The sequence below is a fragment of the Perna viridis genome, chromosome 12 (assembly GCF_037379345.1).
Source record: "Perna viridis isolate PV_CMFRI_1.1 ecotype Kerala chromosome 12, ASM3737934v1, whole genome shotgun sequence".
Taxonomy (NCBI): domain Eukaryota; kingdom Metazoa; phylum Mollusca; class Bivalvia; order Mytilida; family Mytilidae; genus Perna; species Perna viridis.
This window is the reverse complement of record NC_142456.1, coordinates 5,986,375-6,012,857: the sequence shown is the minus strand read 5'-3', so window position 1 is coordinate 6,012,857 and position 26,483 is coordinate 5,986,375. Positions and strand designations below refer to the sequence as shown.

General features: G+C 33.8%; 3 protein-coding genes across 4 annotated transcripts in view; all 3 read right to left on the bottom strand.

Annotated features, from left to right (window-relative positions):
- Window positions 1-7,293: 7,293 nt before the first annotated feature.
- LOC148600976 (uncharacterized) lies at window positions 7,294-12,863 on the bottom strand. Its single transcript, XM_088556239.1, has 2 exons — window positions 12,789-12,863; window positions 7,294-9,868 (listed from the first exon to the last, which is right to left on the bottom strand). Exon 2 carries the CDS (start codon window positions 9,854-9,856, stop codon window positions 8,219-8,221), a length of 1,638 nt encoding a protein of 545 aa, XP_088412365.1. The 5' UTR covers window positions 9,857-9,868; window positions 12,789-12,863; the 3' UTR covers window positions 7,294-8,218.
- A 7,293-nt stretch (window positions 12,864-20,156) lies between these two features.
- The window catches only part of LOC148600974 (uncharacterized), a 32,164-nt gene continuing 25,837 nt past the window's right edge, over window positions 20,157-26,483 (bottom strand). For both annotated transcript variants that reach the window (XM_088554516.1, XM_088554517.1), the window contains exon 9: window positions 20,157-21,421. In XM_088554516.1, the coding sequence (XP_088410642.1) occupies window positions 21,387-21,421 (35 nt within the window). In that variant the 3' untranslated portion in view covers window positions 20,157-21,386. The remainder of the gene's footprint in view (window positions 21,422-26,483) is intronic.
- LOC148600975 (uncharacterized) lies at window positions 23,398-25,612 on the bottom strand. Its single transcript, XM_088554515.1, has one exon. The coding sequence runs from the start codon at window positions 25,483-25,485 to the stop codon at window positions 24,187-24,189; it is 1,299 nt and encodes a 432-aa protein (XP_088410641.1). The 5' UTR covers window positions 25,486-25,612; the 3' UTR covers window positions 23,398-24,186.

Below are 26,483 nucleotides of genomic sequence, written 5' to 3'. Positions count from 1 at the left end.
ACCGTATTGAAATCCGAAGACCGATCTGCATTTTATTGTGTACTTCCGGGAAATTCCAAGCGGTGCTTCACAGTACAAAATCCGCCCACTCCTTAAATCTAGGCGTTCTTCAGCACTCGAGATCATATTTTGGTTATTCACGCTTTCCAATTAATTATCATAGTAATATAATATCTGTTAACCTTTATTCTCTACATCCCAAACATAAACAAAGCAAAATATTGATTTTATAATAAAAATAAAACACCAAAAATTTGCACCTGAGCAAAATGCATGTAACACAAGAAAACTGAAAATTTACAAGTACAAAATAAAAATTTTACAATAATATCTGCACCTTAAGCAAATACGTGTAACAAAAAAAAAAAACTAAATTTCTGCACGTGAGCAAATAACAAATAGCAAAACAAGCACTGAAAATCAGCACCTGTGTAAAATAACTAATAAAATGACTAGTATCCTGTCATAACCTGTACACAAGTACAATGTACAATTAAGTACTCCTCTGTCTAAGAATAAGGCAAAATGTATATAAGGTGAAGAAAAACCACAGAGATTTTACTGCATTATCTTGGTATTTATACCTTATATTCTCCAGAAGTAATCATCAAATGTTTGTAAAATTTGCATTTCAAGATATAGATATGTCAAATTTAGTTGAAATGCACTAAGGAAATATTGCACATTTTTCTTTTATAAGCAGTGAAAAATATCTACTTCTCAGATGCTTCAGGACAAATTTGAATAGCTTCTCAGTTGTTTTCTAGTTGCGTTGAATATATTTGAGGCAAACAAGACCAAACTGAGATTTATGATGTGCCACTCATTGCCTGATTCTTACACAGAATGGTATTTAAATACTAAATAGTTAAACGATCAAATGACTATACAAATGGTACAATTTCTGATCTGTAGTGCACATGTACAAATAAAGATCAATTTCAATCAAATTCTCAATGAATATGTAACACTTGATGTAAACTTGTTTAAAATACATTTTTTTTTATAGAGCCCCGTGCAGGTCCGGGTGTCAATAGAATAGGCCTGCAGCAGTGCTAAACTTGTCGTAAAAAGTGACTAAATAGCCGGGGGCTAAGGCGCTGTGCCCACAGAGCAACTGGGTTCTGTGCCCCAGGTGATGGAATGGGGGTTCCCCTGGCGTGTTACATGCTGTCAGGCTATAATACAGAAAACCTGACCGCAAACCATAGTGGTCCAGTGTTGGGAAAGATGCCACGTTCCTCGCACGTTAAAGAACCTTTCTGTGGTATTCGATAGGAGTAAGAGTTTGCGCTCTGCCACAGGAGGCTAAATTGCCCGATCCTATCCATCCCTTCCTTTTTCTAATGGCAATCAAAATTTGTCGACCCTATTATCCTTGTGTCCCATCCCATTTTTGTCAAGGAAGTCTATTTATAGATCGTCGGCAACCAAATTACGTAACCAGGGTAGACATTTCAACATATAACTACCAAAATAACACTCCGCGGGTTACTCTCCTTGCAAAGTTTGCAAAGATATCGCTCCGCCGCCGATCATCACTCCATGTCAAATATGTGATGTTTACTTTACGTACGACATGGGCGTACATGTAAAACGATATTAAGGCTATCTAATATGTGTAGAACTGCAAGATTTCAATGATTATATGATATTAACTATTTTAATTTTGACGTAGAAAGCTGGACTATTTTGTCAAATTGACCCGAACATTCACAGGGAGGAATGCTGAACGAGATTTGCAAGTTTATTTCTCTCGATCTGACCCTCTTAATAAAGATGTCGGGAGCTTCTAATGACTGATTTTCGGAGCTGCAATGTACACTTTCGTGTAGTAAGTATAGATTAGTGGCGGATCCAGGGGAGGGTGCATGGGGTTGGCAACCCCTTTTTCCTGGAAAATTTCATGTGTGATTAATTTGATCCCAGGAATTTAACTTCTGTATATAAAATGCAAGCACTGTGTACATATATGTTAATTACTACATGTACATGTACATAAATAAAATAAAATGGTAAACACACATGTACATACATGTAGCAAACAATGAAGTATTTAAAATAGAAAATAAACAGAATTGTTAAATCATTATGATTTCAAAGCAGAGACATATACAATGTCTCTGTTTCAACGGTAAAGATAAAAGGAGGTTATGTGACATATTCATCACATTCAGTAGGTAATCTTGAACTATCAAATATCCTAAAATCTAAACTTCCACACCGACCATAGACCTTTATCGCATATCCTATAACCCGTCCATAGACCTATATTGCATACCCTATATCACACCCCTAGACCTGTATCACATATCGTATATCACACCCCTAGACATATCTCATACTGTATATCACACCCCTAGACCTATATTGCATTAAATATCACACCCCTAGACCTATATTGCCTTCTGTATATCGCACCCCTAAACTTATATCACACAATGTACATGTGTATTATATCCATGTAAGTCATAACTGATTATCAATATGGTTCTTTTTTTAGTACATTGTGAAGATATACCGTTTATTTAGAATGCAGATCATAAAGTAAGAAACAGGATTCTCATGACACAAGAAAGACACTGTTGTGTTAGAAATTCTGTGTCCATGAAAGTGCATTGAAAATGCGTTTGATATCAAGGCTACCAAAAAGTAGACTTTCCCTAAGAGCTGATTTTCATGGACATTCTTACATGTACAATGTACTAGGTAAGTGTTGAAGGTATGAATTATTTATTCATATACTGTACTTTGTATGTACACAGTTATTTAAAATTTTCAAAACTGGTATAGGTATACTGTTTTTATTGCTAGTGTAGAACAGTGTAGTCATATTTCTTAGCAAAATTTGTATGTCTGTGAAGAAGACATTTACACTGAAAACTACAAAATACATGTGCATGTACTCTAAAGTGACTGGCATATGTAATACAGTATTAATTAAAGACTTCATACATGAAAAAATGATATTTGTAACATAGTAATACATGTATCTAATTTTTTTCTACTTTACAATGTGACATTTATTGCTCACAGTTAAATCAACATTCCAGAGATTTTGAAATGGGGTCCAAACATCGACATTATAAATCAGCAGGTAGCTGAAATCATACATGGAATAAGCCCTAAAGCAATATCCTTAGCAAGCTTTCCATTTTCTGTACTTAATTAATTGCTTATCACTTCAAACCACTTTTTTTTTTATTTATCTGGTTATGAGGGGATGTTGCTTTAACAATGACAGGAAAAAAGTAACTTGTTCTACTCTTACTTATGTTACCTGTTATTAACAGTTATTGAAACAATGATGTGCTCATGAAATACACTGTACAATTGTGTAAAGTTTGTTATGTTATTTCAGATAAATTTGAATTATTTTAGAGAAAGCAATGTTTATTATTTTCTTCATAAATACAACTGATAGAGATATTAAAAGAATAAAATCTATGAACACTGAAATATAGTAGATATATACTATATTAACATTTTTAATGTAGGACAAAAACTATGAATAATGGCAGAAATCACATTATTTGCAAAAGTTCAATCGACCAGTATTGATCACTGTGGGAATAATGACCAGGTGGTTTAAAAACCAGTAAAAACCTGGTACTGTTATAACCACCCAACCTTTATTTTTGTCTGATTTGCACGAAATTATATATACATGTAACAATATTTCCCAACAAGAGGAGGTTTCTCCAATATCATATAGTTAAAATACATGTATATTTTCATGAATTTACATTGTAACATTTTGTATATATCAGACACTGTTATGATTTTTTTCCTCGATTTCTTTTCAGTAGTTATCACTTAGAAGTTTCACTAGATGAAGTGCAAAGAAATCAAAAGTAAACCTGTTACAGACCATTTCTGTGCTGGGACACTATTTAAGCATGAAACAAAGTTTATGATTCTCAAGTGCTAGTACATGTATGTGTGCATGAAGCAGTTGTAAATGTATATGTCAACATCTCTTAATAAAAACTATAAAAACATGAAGCCTGATTTCTAAGCATTTAAATATTTGCAAAACATAAGAGTTACTTGTATTGTTATCTTATACATATTTGTGAAACAATCACGTAGAAAAAAGTGAAAGAAATGCACATATATTATTGAAGGCAGACAGGTATGTAATACTCAGCAATAGTAATTCATCATAAAAAAAAAGTGGTACTCATGGGGTATGGGTCCACTAGTAACTTTTTTGTTTTGGAGAGAAAAAAAGATGGATATATACTCAAAGTGCAATTGTGATAAAGACATCAAATTCCCTGTATTCACCACATCTCTATACCATTGACTTTCCAACTTAATTGGAATCTTAAATTGCTCAAATCTATAAGCTACAAAGTTGTTTTAGTTAAATGATTCTTAAACTGCACAGTAACTTTTACAACAAGAGTTTTTATCCTTGTTTGAACTGAAAAATTCCTAGAGAAAGGTAATCATTTATTGTAAATACGTGCACAGTTTCGACGAAAGAAATTGGTTCAGTTAAACCCATAGCCTAATTTAGACAACAATGAGAAGGACAAATTTTAGTTTTAATTTATTACAAAAAATTCTGCATCAAAGTGAGCACAAACAAAGAAAAGTTTTTAGCTCATTTCTCTTTTGAGATTAAGGCTATGCTCAACTTCCTCAGGTCTGCAGGATTCATTTTTACTTCATGCATCTCCAAACCGAAATTTCAAGGTGTGGATCCATTCTTACTTTGAAAATTCATCGAATATTGATAGTCAGTAATTCTCAGTGGAATTCGTATTTGTAAGAAATGCTGATTTAAGTGTTAGGAAATTTGAGGACATTAACGTACGTTTACAACCAGGAATACCAAAAGCAATAATACAAAAGAAGATTCAGAAATATATATTGATAAACGGACTGTATAAATATACACTGCGTGAAAACAAATGCTTTTTCTTAAAAAAAGACTAAATTTTGTTCGGTTTATTTAGCTTACAATTTGGTTACATGAATATTTTTGATTACTTGAGGTTTTCATTGACTCAGTGCTTCAGCACTTTGATTCATTTCATCATCATCATCAGGCGCGTAGCTGCCGTTAGGCAAAAAAGCTTTTGCCTGCACTTAATTTTGCCAATTTTTTTTTGAGATAAAATACATCCAGGTGAGGCATAAATGATGCTCTAAAACGCTATCTCCGCGGAGCTTCGAGGGGGGGGGGCTTTCCCCCTCCCTGGACCTGCTCGGGGCCTCAAGCCGTAATTTTGCCTACACTTCAATTTGGCCTCAGCTACGCGCCTGATCAACATCATCATCATCATTTCTTGTTCATTTTATCATCCATTTTATGCTCGGGGGTTAAACTCCAACAATTATTCGTTAAATTTATAGCATGTCCAAATGTGTGCGTGTCTATTTGTCCTCCATACTGTCTTTCTGTTGTATAACAAGCTTGCATGAAATGCAGTTGTGATAAAAATGATAAGTGTAATCTATCTAAAGATAGACAAAGATTTATAGCTTAGATGAAGTCATTGTAAGTCCATAAGATTCTACAAACATCTAAAAATAGATTCTTAATGTTTTTAGCATTTTTATAATAGAACTTTTCATTTTTTTCAAAGGTGTGTATTATATTACTGAATCTCTCAAAACTGGCTGAGTATTTCTCATGTCTGAGTTCCAGTACTCTCAAGTTTTGGGCATTTTGTGTAAGAAGATTTACTGTACATCAATTTTAAAGCAGTCCTCAAAATGTACATCCATGACTGTATGCAGACTTGAAATACATTCCTTAGTATATCACTGGCGGACAGTAAATTTTTCACCTTTCCGTTGGTATCTATGCTATCAAACGCTCGGACAAAAAATATTTACCGTAATATTTTACAGCTTTTGAAACCTGATGCAAGTATTAACATTTTATTTGTGAATAGCTTTTTTGGTTGGTGGTTGATTCATACTTTTTTTTTTGGGGGGGGGTTGTTATTTTGTTAGTTTTTTTCTTGTTAAAGATGAAGTAGTAGCAGGGTCAGTGGCGGATCCACGGAGGGATGCAGGGTATGGAAGAGTAATCAAGGAAATCGAGATTCTAGCGGAAATCAAAAGAATGTAATCCAGGGACAAAGACCAGACATGGAAAACAGACATACACAATGAAGAGCATAAAATAACCTAAATAATACGTACAAAGCAACAAAAGTAAATGAGTATAGTCCCTTTTCGTGTAAACTATGTATATGACCGCCTTGTATGGATTTTCTGGACCTGCCACTGAGGACGGTACTTCGATTTGTTTACTACAAAAAAGCGCTCGCTGTTTTCATGTATGTTTCAGCTGCTGTGAGATTTGCCTGTCTCTTCCAAATAAATCTTTTTCGCGGTATACTGAAAAGCGCGGAAAACAGAATGTATTGTGTCTCCCATTCTAAGCCTTTGATTAAAAATGCACGTGACTTTTTAATCTCCGGATGGTGATTTAATTTCTGCGAGAGTTTTCCCGCCATTTTACATTTCCGAGTTTTCTACAGATTTCATGAGAGAAACAGATTCTCCCCTCCCCCCAATGCTCTCGGGGATCACAAGATTTCTTCATTTTCGATAGTTAAATCTGATATTTAACCCACTCGCTGAAGTTCGTGGGTTGAAATCTAAAATTAAACTATCTCGAGTGGAGAAATCTTCTAATCCCTCGAGACTGAAGGTGAATCGATATCTAACACCAAAGCACCAAATTAAACCATTTTGTTTTATCCGAGATATACATGTATGATACCAACGAATTTGTTCACTGGACATACTAGTAATCTGCAACATAAAACTGGCAACTGTGAAATTTCATTACATTTCCAGTTCCTTCGTTCGCCTATTTGATACCTTACATTTAAAAGAGCTGTTTAAGGCCTTATAAAGCAAGTTTGACCGACCGCAGACATGCACCTGCCCAAAGTCAGAAGATGTTGGTCATTAATGTGTTTTTGTGTCGTTATATTACTTTTTAGTTTGTTATGAAGAAGTGTCATCGTTCTGTTACAATGGATTTCATTACGTTTGTTGTCGGAGTCTTTTAGAGCGTGCTTAAAAGTGTGTTTACACTTGTGAAAGACATTTTGGTGATCTATAAAAGTATTTACTATTTTGTAATTAAGTTATACGCTGGCACATTTCGTTTCGCCATATCCGTTCTTTTTAATATTGACATGTCTTCGTCTGATTATATGTTATGCTTGTTTTTGGACTTAAAGCATAAACAAAACTGCCGAAAAGGCTTTGGGTAGAACTAGCTCACTCTGTAAATGAGAGAGAAGAGAATCCGGTATATATTTTATTGCAAATTGAGAAAATAGCAATATATATAAATAAAACAATAAACATTTCAAAATAACTAAATATAACATAAAGTTAAGCGGATTTTATTTACTATTATTTGATCCCTTGACCTAATAACTAAAATATTTCCATTCATTAATTCGGATATGATTTGTATAACCCAACGATGTACTAAGCAAAAAGGGTTAAATTCTTTTCCTGATAAAATGAATTTACTGAATAAAATATAAATTTGCTTTGCTGTGAAATCTTAATAATTTGAATTCATTAAAAAGGAATTCAAAATCTATTTGAATTAAAGTCCATCATATACCTGTAAATGAGAGAGAAGAGAATCCGATATATATTTTTATTGCAAACCAGAAGTGATTAAACTGGCTGCAACACCTTTTTATATACCAAATTATCTCCGTTTCTGCATCCCGTTTATAACCTACTAATTGATAAACTTATTCATTAATCGACGTCTTTATAAAGTCTGTTTAAGTTGCTTAACGGATCTACATATTAAGTATTATCCTGTTTCTTTCTTGTAAACATCTCTTTGACTACTTTTCAATTCTATTCCTTAGAAAATATAATCTTTAAGTAAACTTTGATTTATACAATTGATTTCATGAAAATTAACAAAATGTTTAACATAAAATATTCCCAGATATAAAATATGCAAAAATATATCCTTTCTTGGTCCACCATAACCTACAAACGTACCCGATTTGTGTCATCATTTTGGGAGGACAAATGTTTTCTTGGGTATATCTTTGTGACGATATTTTGACTAAACTTTAATTATACACCTGGTTAAACAATGGTTTTCCAGTTCTAACATGCTTATTTTTATTTTCATTCCTAATTATCTTTTGAAAACTACCAGTCAAAAACTCTAGTCATAAGCACTAGTAATTGATAAACCTTATAACTTCTTAATGCACTCAATAATTGAAGAAGTGCTTTGAAGCTGTGGTGTATAAACTATTTTCTTCAGGAATGGATAATTTTCCCTCAGATCTTTCTCGCGGTATTCCTCTCCTTTTACAAAAATATCTGGACTCAAAATTTCAACAATCCAGTCTGGACAACGATCGTCAAAAACAACCACGAAATCGACGTACTTTGTAGCCAAGAGCATGCTGCAGCGCTGTTCCGTTGTTAGTATTGGTCTTTCGTCACCTTTGTAAAGTTTCACAGATTTGTCCGAATTAAGCAGCACTATGCATATGTCTGCCTGTGTTTTTGCTTGTCGCAGTGATTCCACGTGCCCAATGTGAATCATATCAAAACATCCAGTTGTTACGGCAACTAGCCGTTTCTGTGGTATTATTCGACGTAAATTTACTATTTCTTGTTTAGTTCTCAAAACATTTTGCCCTATAACGTCTAACATTGAAAATGGAGCTACACCAAGTATCTGAACTACATTTGCAGCGCATGCGTTAGCAAAATGGCACGTTTCCGTCCACTGCCATTTGGTGACAATTCCAAACACACATGCAGCTACAACGGCATCACCCTCACCGGCAGTGTCTATAATACGGACACGTTCTGGGAATGGAATAATGTGGAATGGCTTTTGAGTGTCCCTACGATAAAGTCCCGTTCCTTTGTCAGACATCGTTACTACACACGCAGCTATCTCTAAGCGCTCGCTTATTTCTTTGCAAAAAATGCTAATGTCTTTTTCATCTTCAAGTCTATCAGCATTAAAAACTATACAAGATGAAGTACGAAACTTCTTAAAATCCTTGATGTTATTGGAATATACAACGACTGGAACTTGCCTTGAGCTAGAGAATAGCAGAGTCTTTTTACAGATTTGGTCACATAAAAAACTTCTAAAACGGTCTATCAAAACAACGGCACTGTATTCGTTTGAGTTTAACAAAGTTTCAACTTTACTCTTAAGGATCTTGTGATCTTCCAACAAAATGCCTTCTTTGTAAGCATCTTCTGTCATAAAGACAGGAAAGTTGTTATTGAAATATTTTGTAAAACGTCTTGCAGAATAATTTTGAGATTTTATGAAATAACTGAAATCTATCCCGTCTTTGTCGAGCATGTTTATTACTTCTGTATCGCTTTCACCAATTATTGAAATCGAATCTATCACAAATCCCATTTGTTTCATATTCTTTACGACATTCGGAACACCTCCGAGTTCAATGTCTCTTCGATACTCTTTTAAAGCTGGTATTGAACTTTCTTTCGATAATTTTGCGTAATTACCATATACATATCTTTCAATGTAAGTGTCTCCTATAACAAGAACCTTACTCGAAGAATCGAGCAGAGTTAGTATATTCGCAGTACCTTGATCCACATAATTCACATAATCTTCTTGCTGACTAGAATTCGCATTGTGATAATTCAAGTTGCCGTACGAGCCTGGTCTACAATTATCGATGTCATTTGATTTAGGGTTATTGCAACCGTTCGATCTGTGGCCATGGGTTTGTGTGCAGTTGGATATGGCAGAGTCCACTGAAACATCGTGTTCGTCAACATTACTCAGTAGGGGAAACTCAGATGAGGACTGTTTACTGTTTTCACACATCACGGTACTGTGCTTTTAAATATGAAATAAATAAATAGGTCAAATCATTGTGAACCAAATGTGGCCATGGTTTAATATGAAATATATCAGTTTATTAAATGCTTGCCGGTTTGCGTATCATCAATTTAATTTTAAACTTAACTTTGACCTCGTTCTTATGACAAAGTTTGGTAAAAACGGGTGCCTAACGAATCATTTGTGAATAAGCTACCCAGTTAACTGAATTCTAATGTCATCGCTATTATTTCAACTCCAATTTCTCTTCCACTGGGGTAAAGCTGATGATCGTAACGGCTGTTATGGTCATCCCAAGATGGAGGGTGGAAATTTGAGTAAGAACATGTTTTTTTAATAAAGTTTTGGTCATCCCAAGATGGCGGATGGATATTTTAGTAAGAATATTTTTTTTAATAAAGTTGTCTATTCAAGTTATTCAACAAAATAAATATGACAAGAACAATTAGTCATTCACAACTCATATTTGAAGCGGGAAACATATAGGTAAAAAGTATGATTAATGAGAAATTACAAGGTAAAATACCTGACCGTAACAGAACAAAAGAATGGCGAACGGGATGACCGTAACGAGTTTATTTGATACGAAATACCAGAAATACGAAATATTGGCCAACAATATTGCCTACCGCACACGGCAGCCATACATGTACATTATCATTGACATTTTACAATTAAACACAAATAAAAATCAGTTACAACGGAAATAAACAAACTGAATATCAATTACACAAACTAAGGAGTATTAGCAATTAACCGACATGCCAGCTGCAGACCAGTTTAAATCTACAAAAAGTTATGCTCCCATCATACGTAAAAGCAATCCCAATTCTTTCCATGCGGGGTTGAGAATCTCGGTACAGCATAAGTCATACAGTAAGGACACAACCCATGTCATGCCAAAAACTGCTTTAAAATATAATGTTTTAATTTCTATGTAAAGACCCTATGAGCGAATCAAATGAATGTTAACGTAAAAAAAATGCCATCTTTAACGACACTATCATAACTATATCCCATACGTATGAGCCTATATACAACGGTTTGGTGAGTATCGAACTTTCCATGCTTTGAGTAGAATGCTACCGTAAAATACCCGCACGCATTAATCCTTTACAAGTACATCTGTACATGAGAGTGAGTTCCTTGTATCGGTTGAATTTTTGTGAATGTTTTTACGAGCTTGTGATATCGAAAACCTTGATGTAGTAATTTATCGGTTATATAAAGATTCTCTTTGTTAAAAACCGAAGCACTGTTACAAATACGAGCAAATCGAACCAATTGCGTCATGTAAACACCATATGACGGAAAACGGATAATTGACAGTAGGAAATGAAAAATCACCCCTTTTATTATAAATTTTAGTATTAAGTTTACCATTATCGATATGAATATTAAGATCAAGTAACGGACATTCTTTATTGTCAATATTTGCTTAATTAAAAAACAGTTCGACTGGATATATCTTTTGTAAAAGTTGTTTAGAGTCAAAATATCGTCCAAATATCTAAAGGTATTATTAAATTTCTCTACCATATGTTTGGAAGGGCCATTATTTATTATAGCCATAAATTGCGATTCGTAAAAGTACAGAAAGAGGTCGGCAATAAGTGATACACAATTGGTCCTCATGGGAATTCCAATAATTTTGACGATTTTAAAGTTAAGCAGCTCATTCAGTACTTTTAATTAAACCTATTAGGAGATTATTCACACATGATTCTGTATATTATAATCTAATATATACATATTGGCGTTCTATGAGAATATTATGTTTAAATAGGCTACATTTACTTTCATTTTGTATGTGTCACTCTGTTCTGTTTACAGTTATATGTATGTTATATGTCTACTTCTTGTAACAGTGAAACTAGGTTGGGAGCATGCGGTCATGCAAAAATATTTCTTATGTCGTCTCCTCAACATTATATATCGTTCCCACAAGATTATATGTTGTTCCCTCGTGATAATATGTTCCCACAAGATAGTTATATCGTTCCATCACCATGAAGACACTATGTCGTCCCAAAAGAAAGTTATCCTATTCTCTTTGGGTGTTATACCATTCCTAAAGGAAATACTACGCACCAAGCTACTAAATTACAATACAAACACGACATATCATCCTGATGGAACGACATATTAATATCGTATAATCTTGAGGGAATGACATATTATCTTGTGGAAACGACATATCATCTTGAGAGAGTAATCAAGGGAACCAATTAAGGTTAAAGAGGTATAATGAAGAGAATGTAATCCAGGGACAAAGACCAGACATGGAAAACAGACACACACAACAAAGAATATAAAGTAACTAAAATCATACATACAAAGTAACAAAAGCAAATGAGCAACTCGGACTCCACTAAAAACTGGGAGCATGGACCAGGTGCACCGGTAGGGTAACGACATAAAAATATTTTGGTGTGGCCTCATTCTGTCACCGTTGTAAACTGAAAGTTATATATTGTCTCGTCATAAAATATCGCAAAAAGGTCTGTAGCCGTGTACGCAGTGTAATTTTGTGCGTAGTATTTCAATAATCGTGATTTCTCTAAATCGTTGGAAAACTTTTTATTCTAAATGTAATTGGAAACGTTTCCTACAACAACCTACAACAGTTCTATGTGCTAAATATACTTAATGTATATAATAAAAAACAAATCAAAAGTTTTTGGCAAGTTTTCACGTCAGTTTTGTAGCTGAATGATTGAAGAATTTAAGATTATATCATGGCAAAATTTACATGACCGATATGAATTTTCGATGTAGATAGAATTATTTGATAAGCTACATGTAAAGGTGCTGAAAAAGATAGTTGGTTACGAATTACAAAATATACCGCATCGGAAACTGTAAAGATGTATAAAGTAAATAATGATAATAATTATTGAAGAAAAAAACCACCTACCACTATTTACGAGTTTGCTTGTGTGACGTCTACCTCAACAGGATTTTAACGTATTAAAAGTATATTCGATTTATGGTATAACATAGTTAGTCCTCAGGTAAATATATCTGACTCGTTAAAACAAGCCAAGTATGACCAACCTGCTTATAAAGATGGCTGTATTCTTTTCAGAACAGATCTCGCATTTAAAAAAGTACATGGACATTCATTCATGTGAAAAATATACTAAAATGAAATGATTTTTAAAGGAAATCTTGTATACTTGATACTACATTTGAAAATGTTTGATAAACCCACTTGTAGATAGTGATTTGTTTGGGTTTTTTTACAGTCACAGTGGTTTTTTTCAGTAACGTATGCGTCTCAATTATAGTTTCTGTGCTTATTTTCACATTTTTATTTCATTAGATTCATTAAAGTCTTGCTATTAAGATGTTATTATAATACGGAAACGTCGCCATAGATATCGTGTTTAGCTATACAACTTTCTTGATATATTAATAAGATATTAAAAAATAGAGAGGTCGCAAAAAACAATATTTTATAACACATAAAAAAGGAAAATAAGAAAAATGACACCCCCCCCCCAAAAAAAAAAACAAAAACAAAAAAACTGTATATTATTACTTTATATTTATTCAAACCCATGAGAAAATGCAGAGGCGTATCACTAAAATCTCGATTTGTAGATGGAAGCACGTAACTATGTTCAAAATTGATCTTGTTTTAATTAGTTACAGATATAACTATTTTTCCAAGCATTTTAGGTGCGGCATGCCGTATAAGCAAACTTTAATGGTACGGCCCTGAAAATGTACAAGTTGTCATTAAGTAATAATCTGAATAGTGGTATTTGTTTTTGGTCAATGTACTACAATTTGTACATTTTCCTGCTTAACATCAGTAGTAATTACAGATTGAATTTTGACTTATACTATAGCTTGAAAGAAAAGCCTCTAAACACATTAAATTTTTTATCCTTTACTCTCAGGGTACAATGATCAGGATGTGCGTCGTAAAATATAAGCACACTACGAAATGTGATTAAGAATCGATCGATTAAATATTATAGTCTATAAAATATAAATGGTTTGCAAAACAATTTGCAAATACGCTAAGACAAATGTGTACAAAGAAAATTTTACTCTACAAGGAATTGTTTAGTGTTAAATATACATGTAGCTATATTTTTCTTTTTTAAGTTTTTAAATTGCAAAAGTAAGAAGAAATATTTTTCCAGGGGTGACAACCCTGTAGTCACATGCATTTCAATTTCTAGATATGATCAAGTAACCCTATCGGTATAAATGGGCTTTTTTTACTTGAACAAGCGCATGCATTGATACAAATTGAAGTTTGTAAGCCCCTTTTTTTGTGATGGATTCCTCCAAACCTAGTTGAAATTCTAAAGTTATAAGTCTTTTAAAAAAATATATAGCCGACGCATTTTCTCGCTTAATTTTGTTCATTCCAAATCCGATTTAGATTATTTGGTGAACTGTGTGATACTGTGTGATACTGTGCTATGTTTCGTATTTTTTTAATTAAATTATTTCCAATTATTCAATATGTAAAAGATTATTCATAATTTCAATATATAAGTTCCGGACACCAATACCCCACATGGAGACTTTAACTTCACTGTTGCTATCACTTTTGTCCAATGAAATGCGAGGTTGTAAGCTCCATCGGTTACGTTGCCATGGTTAAGCGTCATAGGTGTCACGTGTTGTCAAAGCGAACTCAATACTGACTACGTCGGAATAATTCCAATTGAAGGGGGTCAGTGGGCTGTTGGGATCTTTTAAATGTTTAGTCCCAACAGATCTCCGACTTGAAAGCCCCTTCTTGGTCAATTTCACAGAATGATGGGAAACATTTTCTTTTCATTAAATGAACAACATGAGGTTAAGTATATGAAGTTCGAAATGTAACAAATACTAAAAAATGTTGCTACCAAATTTCCAAAATCGTCACTATTTAAAAGGAATCGTTTTTTTTTTATTTTATTTTAACCATGACAAACAAAACTTTTGGGAAATATACTGCACTGTTACAAATCGTGTAGTCGGCACCTGAGTGTCCAGTACAAGTACTGAACAAAATGCTGACTGGCCGCCTGTGCGTGGTGTAGAGAATATATATAGCTTTTACAGAATAATGAAATAAAATAAAGTAAAAAAAAAATAAATTCAGCACAAGAGACAATATGTACGTGACTATTTTTAATTAAAAATTAAGCAATGTACATTGTACCTATTTCATCATACACCGGGCCTAAAGAACTGCGGAACTCCGCACGATTAAATATATATATATCATAGAATAATTTTCAATTTGAAAGAATAAATATTTGTTTTGAGCTCCAACGGGATTTGTAACTTTATTGGTTCATCTTTTTGTGAACTATCATCTTTTCAGCCATCCAATTGACAGCGTACCCGTAATCATGGTGCAAAACGTAATAATACTTAAATGGCATATTCTTAGCATTTTGTAGATAAAATATTGCAATATTTTACTTGAACCCTAGCCTGATACCATTTTCGAGCTTTATGCAACTTATACATTTAACGATTTGTTTCAATTTGCGTAACGATAATTATGACGGATTATGACGGATTTTTACTGAGTCTGTGTCTTTAATGAGGGCAACTCTTTTCCCCGAGAAACTGTTGGGCTTGATGTCAATAGATGCGAAATTGGGTTTGAGTTCGACTATCGAGAACAGGGAATTCTAGCTCACTGCGTTCAGTCGGATGTCCTATACAATATCAGTTAACTTCCAAATACTTTTATTTTCCAAAGTTTGAACAGAAATATAAAGTACAAGTAGTTTACAAAAAAAACGGCGGAAGTTCCAATTGGAGTCCCTTAACAAATAATGATACAAGTTTAAATAGAGATTTTTATGTTAAGCCAAGACAATGAAATTTATTGTGGCCCATCTGTTATTGGACATCCATTTATACGACACACCTACCACTTAAATAGAAAAATTGCATTATGTTTAAAGTTCCATATCTTCAGCATATGAGAGTAACTATACATAAGACAGTTTATTTAGCAAGCTTAACCTTAATAACAGTAAGAAAATTAAACGACCTTTAGATGTAGATTGATTTTGGATTAAAACGCAACCAAAATCTGTGTCTAACATATATATTAATTATTGTGTAATGACAACAGAACGGATCGGAACCGTCCTCGGTCCTTCATTCGTAAAATTTCTTCTTTTCTAAAGGTGTCTGACGAATGAGAGGGTAGAGTGATCAAAATTAATTCAAATACTTTCATATATTAGTTATACAGAAAGTTCGAAAACAGATTTCATTATCCATATGTTTACTCTACCGACGCAGATGGTCCATCCTCACAGTTTTAGTTTAGAACAGGTTGCTCATTTACTTTTGCTTCTTTGTAGATGTTATTTTGGTTACCCCGAGCGAGAGTGGTGAAATACCGGTAACGAGGTGCACATCGATTCTAATATAAGACTAGTTTCTTCATATTTTGAATAGACACAGCCTATGTGTTGCACGAAATGTCACTAATCATACAAAGTAGACCGATATGGGCCGCACATCTGTACCTACCCATTGAACTTAAGTTACCCCACCCCCGTGTCATTGACGAAGTAGACACTATTTAATATATGAACCATTTGAGAAGGATATATGTTGCTACAAGATTAAACTCACCAGTACAAAGTTCTTTCGTCTACCCCGGACGTGACATTTTATGTCGAGAAACTCAGCGGATGTTTAAAGAAAAGTAGTGGATGCTTACTCTACTAGTGGAACTGGTCCGTGCTCAGAGTTGTTAGTGAAGTCCGGTGGCTTATTTACTTTTCTTTTTTTGTACATATTATTTTGGATTTGGGATTTACTTTATTGTGTCTATTCTTCCTGTCTTGTCTTTCATCCTTCGATTATTTAATACAATTTTGGCAGCTCAATGCATGCGATATTATATTTGGACCGACGCCCATAGCCGATGTCGATATCTCTTTCTACTGTTCCATGATATCGCATGCAGTAAGCTGCCATAATAGTTTCTTTACATTTCGTACTTCTTGGTTTCCACTTCAAACAACGTGTGACTGGATACCTCAGCTTCCCTTCAAATCATTTATAAGCCTTGCAGTAAGGCCTCTAAATATTGCTAGTTTTTATCCTTTAGTGAGCTTTACTCTTAGGATAGTGATCATGATGTCCGTCATGATAACTGAGGGAGTGATGATACCTGATTAAACCACAACCAAATTAACATAATGGTATATAAAATATAAAGACCTTGCAAAATAATGTACAAATAGGCCAAGGATATTGTTTTAACATAATATTACCATATGGACAATTACTTAAAAAAATTTTTTGTCTTTCATTTCCTTTCTAAAAAGTCTTTGGATTGCAAAAATGAGAAAATACTTAATCCAGGGGCGACAACACTGTGCATTGCTCGAACTACTAAAAAATGATTAAAATTAATACGAAAAAAAAAATGTTCTTGCGGACTCTTTCATGTATAAATATCCTTAAGTATCACAGTATCTAGATTAATTAGTAAACTAATTAACATAGTGTATGCCAACTTAGAACTCATTCGAAATTTCAGTAGATTCTTTAATATACACCCGGGCTACTGATTGCTATCTAGCATAGAGGTTGTTCAGACTTGATAGTCGACCAGGGTGGATCTACCTAATCTACAAACAAGGCACTTTATATGACATTGATATTAAATTAATATAACGGGAGGGCTCCGCTCCGGAAAGTTTTCAAATAAGGGGGGGGAGGTAATAATTAAACTGGAACCCTCCGATTAAACCCGCCACTGCAGCCAATAATTTGTAAAAACTGACCAATTATTGACGGCACATCCCGTGCCTTAAAAGGTCAAGTAACTTGGGTATACAAAAAAAAAAACACGCATACAAAACCCCAACAAAAACAAAAACAGAAAACAAAAACTAAAAGCAAAAAATGAACAAAAACAACAAAACAAACAAAAAACCACATGTTATCATATTAAGAAAAAAATTGTATGTTTCCATAGTTACAAGGCTGTACATAACTTTACATGCAGTGGCTGGTGGGAGGGGGGGTGTTGCTACCCCTTCCCACTTTTATTGGAAAATTTGTCATTTGCATGTGTAAAATTGACCATAAAATGACAAAAAATGTCTAAGCACCCCCTTTTTCTGGGGAACCTCAACTGACACCCCTCCTTTTCAAAGTGTCTGGATCTGGCCCTGACATTAAACCATTTGACCAGAACAAATTTCGAAATGGGTCTATAACTTACACAAGGTGTCATGTTAGGTGTAGTTCAGTAGCAGATTCAGAGAAGGGAGATGTACCTGGCCTATTCATGGCCTGCTCCAGTGGTCTCCTGATTTTGCAACATGTTTATAATCAAAGAAACTCTTCAAGCATTGCCTCCCATCTTGGATTTGTGCCTATGAGTATAAACAGAATTAAAGGCCATTCAATGCCAGGCAAGTACATTTTCGGGGTAAATTTGTGTTATACAATCTTGAAGGAAATCAAAAAAATATTTTTTTCTTTTGTGTGTGTGTGTGTATGTCTGTGGGGTTGGTGGGGGGGGGGGTGATGAAGTGACACTTTGAAAGGGAAAGTAATTTAAAAAAAAAAACAAACAAAAAAACCAGAAGCCTTATGATATAAGAAGAAATTTTACAAGTTTGATTGGTAAGTTTAGGAGGATAGTCAGTGACCAGTAGATGTTACTGAGATAAAAAAAAATACATGAACTTGCACAGATGGGTTTCTGGGAGGATTGAAAACTTTGAAATTTGGGTTCAGATCAAGAAATGACCATAATAAAAACGAGGGGGTTCATATCGAGACTGGTAATGCAAACAAGAGCTCCTAGGAGCCTGAATCGCTCACCTGGTTGAATTGTGCCTTTCAAGGGCAATAAATTTAAGAAGAAGCTGTCCAAAAATTTTGACTCAAGAAGACTTCGGTAGGACTTATCACAAGGATCATTTCACTAATTGAAAGTTTCTTTCTATCTATCATAGTTTTCAAGATATTGGGTAAAAACTATTAAAAAAAGTCATTTTTCCCCTTCCAAGGGCAATAACTCTTACAAGGAGAATGAAGACTTTTGTAGTCCTAATAATATGGATCATTTCAGTTATTAAAAGAATTTGGATAAACCTAACAGCTTTTGAGATATCTGTGAAAAAACTACTGTCTGACCCCTATGTTCTATTTTTAGTAACAGCGGCCATGTTTTTTTCAATAAATCAAAAATCCCCACATCAGTTCTATGCAGGATACCCCAAGGAACATTCATACCAAGTTTTGTTTCAATTAGTCAAGTAGTTTCAGAGGAGAAGAGTTTTGTATAATTGTTAACAACGATGACGAGAGACGACGACGGATGCCATGTGATGGCAATAGCTCACATGGCCTTTGGCCAGGTGAGCTAAAAAGGAATTACATTTGGACTATATTTTTGTGTAGTGTTCATAAACAGTAGGGAAGTTCCAGGCATGAACTAGTGATGTAAGGTATTTTGATCCTAATGGATAAAAAAAAACAAATAGGGGCAGTGAACGATTTTGCTGGTGCATTACAAAGGTGTGTTAATTTTAGCAGTCTTAAGTTTTGTGGCTATGAAATATTTTGATATGTACTCACTTGGGTAACATAACTTGGGTAATCTGTCAGTTGTAACTAGGAATACTGTGAAAAATACCCACCAGTTAAAGTGGGTTAAAGTTAAACCCCAAAGTTTGATTGCCCTCTTTAGAAAATAACCTGACATTAACCAAATCTTCCTATAAAATTTCAATAAATTTTATAAAGCAGTTAAGGAGGAGTTGGGCTATCATGTTATATGAAAAACCCTTTAGTTGAGCATCTCCATTTGCAGAGTCTGCAGATGCCCACATGTAATATTTTTACTTAATGTAAAAATCTTTTCCAACAACCTTGTATTGCACATGGTAAAACATCTCAGTGATGGATTTGGCTTCCTATTTCAATAGTTTTTGTTTTGAGTACTTACATACAATTAATATTTGGATTTAGATCTTCCTGTATATTTGATTCTGATGCTGCTAATGAGAGGTTACTCGTCAAATTGTGTAAAGCATATCAAAATTTGCAATACATATAACTGGTATTATTGTATTTTTTTAGCAGTTTAGTAGAAACTGTCATAACTGTATTTTGCAGTATAACAAGCTCCATAGAGCCTATTTGGTACCCTTGAGCCTATTTGGTACCTCTGAGCCTATTTGGTACCCCTGAGCTTATTTGGTACCCCTGAGCCTATTTTACCCTCTAGTTTTGGTTTCTCGGCAGAAAATTTTAATTGACAACATACTAATTTCATTTAAATTTTTAATTAACAAACACAAAGCATGCAAACGCATAAAAAAACAACTAATAAAAACAATTACAGGTAAATCATAAAAAAAAGCAACAAAACTGCTGATTTACAGTGAAAACTTGTTTACTGATTCTCGTTTGGTCTGTAACATTGAATGAGTTGATAATGTTCTGTTCAGTCATTTTTGTCAGATTTTCAGATTCCTCTGGTTTTATCCATTTCATAGTATATGTATTTTTTCCCCAGTGACTCCCACTTTTCTTTACATAGTTTCATAAAACACACCTTAAAATGTTATTTGAGAATTTTTTATGAAATCCTTGTTACTTCCACTGGGTTTTTAATGGATAAAACCTATTTAAATCCAGAGAAATTCTTTCAGCACCAAAATTTCAAATGATTACCGGTATATCTAAAAAATGAGCACAATGACCCATCATATTGTTCTTGTGTGGAAGATCTTATAAAGTTTCACAACCCTTTGAAATTCTTTGAGAGCAGTGAACATCCTTAAGCATATGTTTGTTTTACACAAGTTCAAAATCATTGATTTTGAAAGAAAGGACTCCAAAAGATGGCAGATTTAGAGAGGTTTTTGGACTGTTTAAGGTTGTTCTTGATAGTTTTCACTGTAAAAGCATGCATGGCATGAATAAACGACTATAACTGTCTACAGATATACCATGTTTTTTTTTTAAATACTGGAAATGTATAGAAAAAAAGACAGCAAGTGTTTAAAAGGAATGGTCAACTATACAAAGCACTATGAGACTGGATAGGTCCTTTAAGTACCAGTCCACATAAAACTCAGACATAGCAACTGGTAAAGTGATTCATGGTGTAGAAAAACCCATCCAACCCATTTTCATATAACAATAATTATTTCTGTACTCAGATCTGCACTTTTGGGAAAATCATATATTTACCTCCCACTAAAACCAACCATTTAAAAAAAATCAAGAACAATAACTCTTGCAAAGTGCCAATTTCATGTACAATCTATATAATTTTTATCTCAAAAGCGCAACAACCATATGAAGAACTAAGGCTTGTTATGTGATCAGTAACTGTTTCTGAACATGAAATAAAATTTATTTTGGTGGGTTTTTGACATGCATGAATCACCTCCTGTCTGATCTTTATAAAGACAGATACTTAAAATAAAGCACCTAGCAAAAGTGAGTATTTCCCACAACTGTATATGTATCTAATATTGTTTCTTAGAGGTCAGTTTTCACTTTCAAGATGTGTTGATCCATAGCCTATAATGTAAAATAAAAAGATCAGTACATGAACCAAGTAATTGTATATAGTGCATGTAATTTAAGAAATTATGGTAAAGTTCTTATTGACAAAAATACAATTCACATTTTAACATTTTAATATGAATCTTCAAAAATAAAAGCAGTTCTCTATTTATTGCAGATATTACTGTGAAAGTACTAATATTATACTCGGCGTCACATAAATAACATACGGTTAAAATTTGAATAAAAATATTTTCTACGACTTTATTGACACCTACCGTCGTTTAAATTGTCTTAAATGACTTGCTCATTCGTTTAGCCAAACGGCTTCTCCCTAAACAAGTCGCTTATTAGCTTAATCATGCGTAACAAATCCTTACGGGGAAATCCTATACTAATATCCGCCATGTTGGTTTCTACGGGACGAATTGTTTACAACGGAAGTTCGTAAGTTCCCGTAGATCTCCGGTGACAATCGTATTAATTCCCGCCATTTTGTATGTAAACAAAAGCTGATATGCTGGACACTTTTACACAATGCTGTTCTGGTTTTAAGTAGTTAGACATGTCAGTTTACATTGTTTCTGTGCATCATTTACGATTTAAGGCAATTTTAAACTGGATTTAAAGTAAGACAGCCAGGACTCCTGGGTTCAGACATTTTTCTTTTGTTACCAACTCACATGCAACGTATTTTTGTCGGATTTAAAACATTGTGATCGAGTTATTACTCGATCATTAAGCACGAGAGCCGGAGAGTTTACAGTTTACAGTGCGGAATTTGTATATGACACATGGCATTCCTTGCAAAAGCTTCCACGATAGAAAAAAAATATATAAAAACATGTTTACATGTGACAGGGACAATAAATGTATATACAATGTGCATGTACATACATGTACAATACTGATAGCAATATAGAGTCCCTGAATACTTCATAACAATCCTTATCAGGGCACTTTGAATTTGTAGGGACACAGGCACTTTGAGGGATTTTAATCTTAAGGAGACGTTGAGTAATCTCTCGCATTATTGTCATTATCACTGTATTGTATTGTGTAATGAATTGACAACTGAAAAGGTCATGGAAATGTAAATTTATTACACAGTAATCTTCCTTGGATTGGACTATATAGAAGTACAAAATGTACACCATCTCGGTACACAGGTGTATTCCCAACAGCAACTCTATTCAAGTTAGTTAATATGTGTTTGATTCAATATAGAACTGTCGAGATATACCAAAACTCACTGCAACAGTCTGTCCATATTTTCTTTTCACTGGTGTACTTTTTAACCAAGTTTCTAACTATATTGTGATAAATCAGAATGCTTTTAAGTACTTTGATAATTCGGTAAATAGAACTTTTTGTGTTGTAAGAAACCAGATCTTGGACTTGTATGTAATTACTTCTGTCAGTATGAATTCTAAATTCACTACTATGTGCTGTAGAGAATTGATGTGTATTAAATGGTACATTGTTAATGCATACATGTATAATTTTGCAACTCCATTAAACACAATATTGACAAATATTTGACTCCACATTTTCTACAAGTACATATAATAGTAAAATATGGCCACATTATTCTGTCAGCTTAAGTCTACAAATTAACATTTCTGAATGTTTGATTTAATTATACCAGTCCTTGACAAAGTAATACTTGTTATTCTTGTGCGGTTGTGACTGTCCTTGACTCATTTTGTTGTTGTTATTTAGATAGGAAATATGTATTACACATTTCACAATTTCAAGTTTTCAAATATATGTGTTCAACAGACAAAAACAATTGCAGAAAGATCAGTTTTGTTTTTCTTTGGAGAGGAGGGTAGAGACATTTTGTTGGGTACAAACAAGTAGGTTGAGAAAAAGGGTTTACATGCAATTTTAGTATGAGGCTTACTAAAATTCACCTGAGTTTTGTACACATCTAATTCATTATTTTATTCGCGGACACCTTGCAAATTTTCAATCAAAGAGTCAAGACATGGAGAGAAAAAAATAGTATATTATAAGTTTCACAACATGTAACAACTATAATATAATTTAACAATTCCAATATCAGCATGATAAGGTTCATGTACAAGTTCATTCCAATAACAATATTAAGTAATTGTGCATTGTAAACAAATCAAATTCAATGCTATCATACAAATGTATATATTAATCCTCTAGTAAATATAAAATCTATATCAACTGTAGTACCTTAAACTATCAAGGAATCAAACAACATTGTAAACATTAGGGTTATCAATATATTCAATGAAACATGATAGTATATATAATAAATTTAAATTATAACAAATAACACGATTTCAATTATTAACAGGAAAAGTTATCACAGATGTTGAAATTGTATCACAGATTTTGCTTTTATCACAATTCAATCTTATGTGCAAGATGGGCTAATGTATTCATCAAACCAACTGTCCAAAAATCTTCCCTTTTCAAGCAGTAGCCGAAGATTAGACAAATGTGTGCTGAGGAAAATCATGTTGAGTTGTACACAAATCAAAAGTTGCAAGCATGTCCACTCTACAAGAGCCTTTGAGGTTTAATAACACATGTCATACATACATGTACATGTAAAAAAAGTTTTAATTCATGATTATCTTAGTGCCAAATTATTACTGTTATTTTCAAGCAATAAATAGAATAAAAAATTGCTATTTTTAGATTGCTTAAGATATGAAAATAAGTATTTTGATCAATTGATAAATTAAATCTAAATAATCTTGTACATTTACAAAACATGGTTATTGAATTTAAGAAAGATATTATTGTTCCATATCTTCTGGTGGCAAAATCAGTGGTTGACTGAGGTCCCGGTGGTTAAGAATGGAGAAGCACCGAAGACATACATTCCTTGCAAGGGCAGGTTTTGTGCTACATCTGTTATGCACCCACCGATCACACATATCACAATGAAACCAGTCAATGTGTTTGTCCTTCCGAATGGACTTAGGTGGCTCGGCATTGCCACAGGTGTTGCACAAAACCTCACCAGCTGGATCAATGAAATCAGAGATATCGTCTAGGTCATCGTCATTTTCTAAGTCATCGCCCTCCCCCTCTGAAACACAGTAAGGAATAGTCCTCTGGCTGTCATCAGTGTCAGAATCGTCCGTAACAGTAAAAGCCACGCGTGGCACGTCCTCATCTCTGAGTCCATCCATCTGCCAGAGCTTTTCCTCATACTCCCTTATCACGTGACTCTCATATCTGTCCCAGGTCTGACCATCAAAATGGGACTTGGCCTCCTTGAAAAGCTTTATACAATCTGATTTTTTGCAGGTAGTATTTCTACTAGCTACAAAGCCTTTCAAGTTAGACCAAACCATTTCGATTGGATTGAGCTCACAATGATAAGGAGGTAATCTTAAAACCTCATGGCCATGAGCTGATGCAATGCCGTCAATCACATACTTTGGACGAGGCTTGTTTTGACTTACAAGATCACTTAACTCAGCCTTGTTCATTTTCTTATCGTAACGGACATTGTTCTTTTCCAGCCATGCCGAGATGTCTGACTTTTTGGCACTTTTTGTTGGCACCCTAAATTCAGGATCCAAGTGGCTGTGATACGGAGCATTGTCCATTACGACCACAGACTGAGGGGGCAATCTTGGGAGGAGGGTGTCTTTGAACCACTCTGTAAAGTGCTCCTTATTCATCTCGTCATGATAATCCTGACTATTGGTTTTAGATTCAAAGTTCAGACCACACCCAGGGATGAGGCCTTGACCTTTGTAACCAGCATCAAGTATTATCAATCTGGTACCTTTCCCCGTAGGTATTTTACGAGAACTGCCTTTACAGTGTGGCTCAAAAACTGACATAGAGGTACTGGGAACATCCAGCCAATCTCCCTTGATCACATGATTTGTATTCAGCCAAGACTCATCCAAGTATACGATATTGCGGCCTTGTTGCCTAAACTTACGTATCTTGCGAAGGTATGTATGACGCCACTGCACAATGTCAGGACGCTCTGTAATGAATCTCCGTTCAGATGCATTCTTGTAGAACCTGACAAAGAAAATAAAATTTTGATAAGTACATGTATAACTTGCCATGATTAAACATTGAAAAATTTTTACATCTGTGCAAAACCTTGCCCAAAAAAGAATGAGAAAATAAAAGCCTTGAACCCCCCCTTTTTATTTTTAAAAAAGATCAAGAACTACAAATCTTGCAAAGTACTATTTCATATACAGATTTTATCTTTGGATCATGCATTATGATCAACTAAATGACAAACTTGGTTATAAATACATTGTACATGTACATGTACTTCATTTTTGTAGGGATTGAAATGCTTTGCAGGGCACAGCTTGACACAACCACAAAGTTCAAACATTGAATAATTAAGTCAAGTATGAATTCTATATATTCAGGCTTAATATAATTCATAAAAATTGGGTAACCCATCTCAAAATCTAGCAGGTATAGGCGACTGTGCAATTGCAATTTTTTATCCCTTAAGGTACATATTTGACCAGATTCAAAATGACACCTTTCAACCCCATATTCTAAAACTGTTTCATGAGACAGAATACATGAAATCAATCCTTAAGAGAAATACCAATTTATATTTGATTTAACATGTTTTTTCATGTCCATTTGTAAAAAAAAATGTTATTAATGTTTTTATTTCATACATGTATATGTTGTAACTGGGTCATAACCATATTTCTTTTGTGACTGTTGCCAATAAAGTATTTGTATTTAATGGGGGTGGGGCTAGGAACAGATTTCAAAGAAAAAGTCAGGATTGAAGTAGCAAGAAAAACAACAGGCTCCCAGGAGCATCAATTGCTCACCTGACCAAATTTTTGCCTGTCCAACCCTTCTGTTCTTTTTTTAGTAATTATGTGAATGTTTTTTAACAATCAAAAATTCAAATAGTAATTTTGTTTAGGATACCCTAAAAAACAAAAATACAAACTTTTTTTGAATTCTGTATTGTATCTTTTAAGGAAAAGATTTTTCAAAAAAAAATATAAAACAACAGCAAAAATGTCTAAAAAAAGTCAATAACTCCAATACGGGTCAACATATTTTCACCAAGATT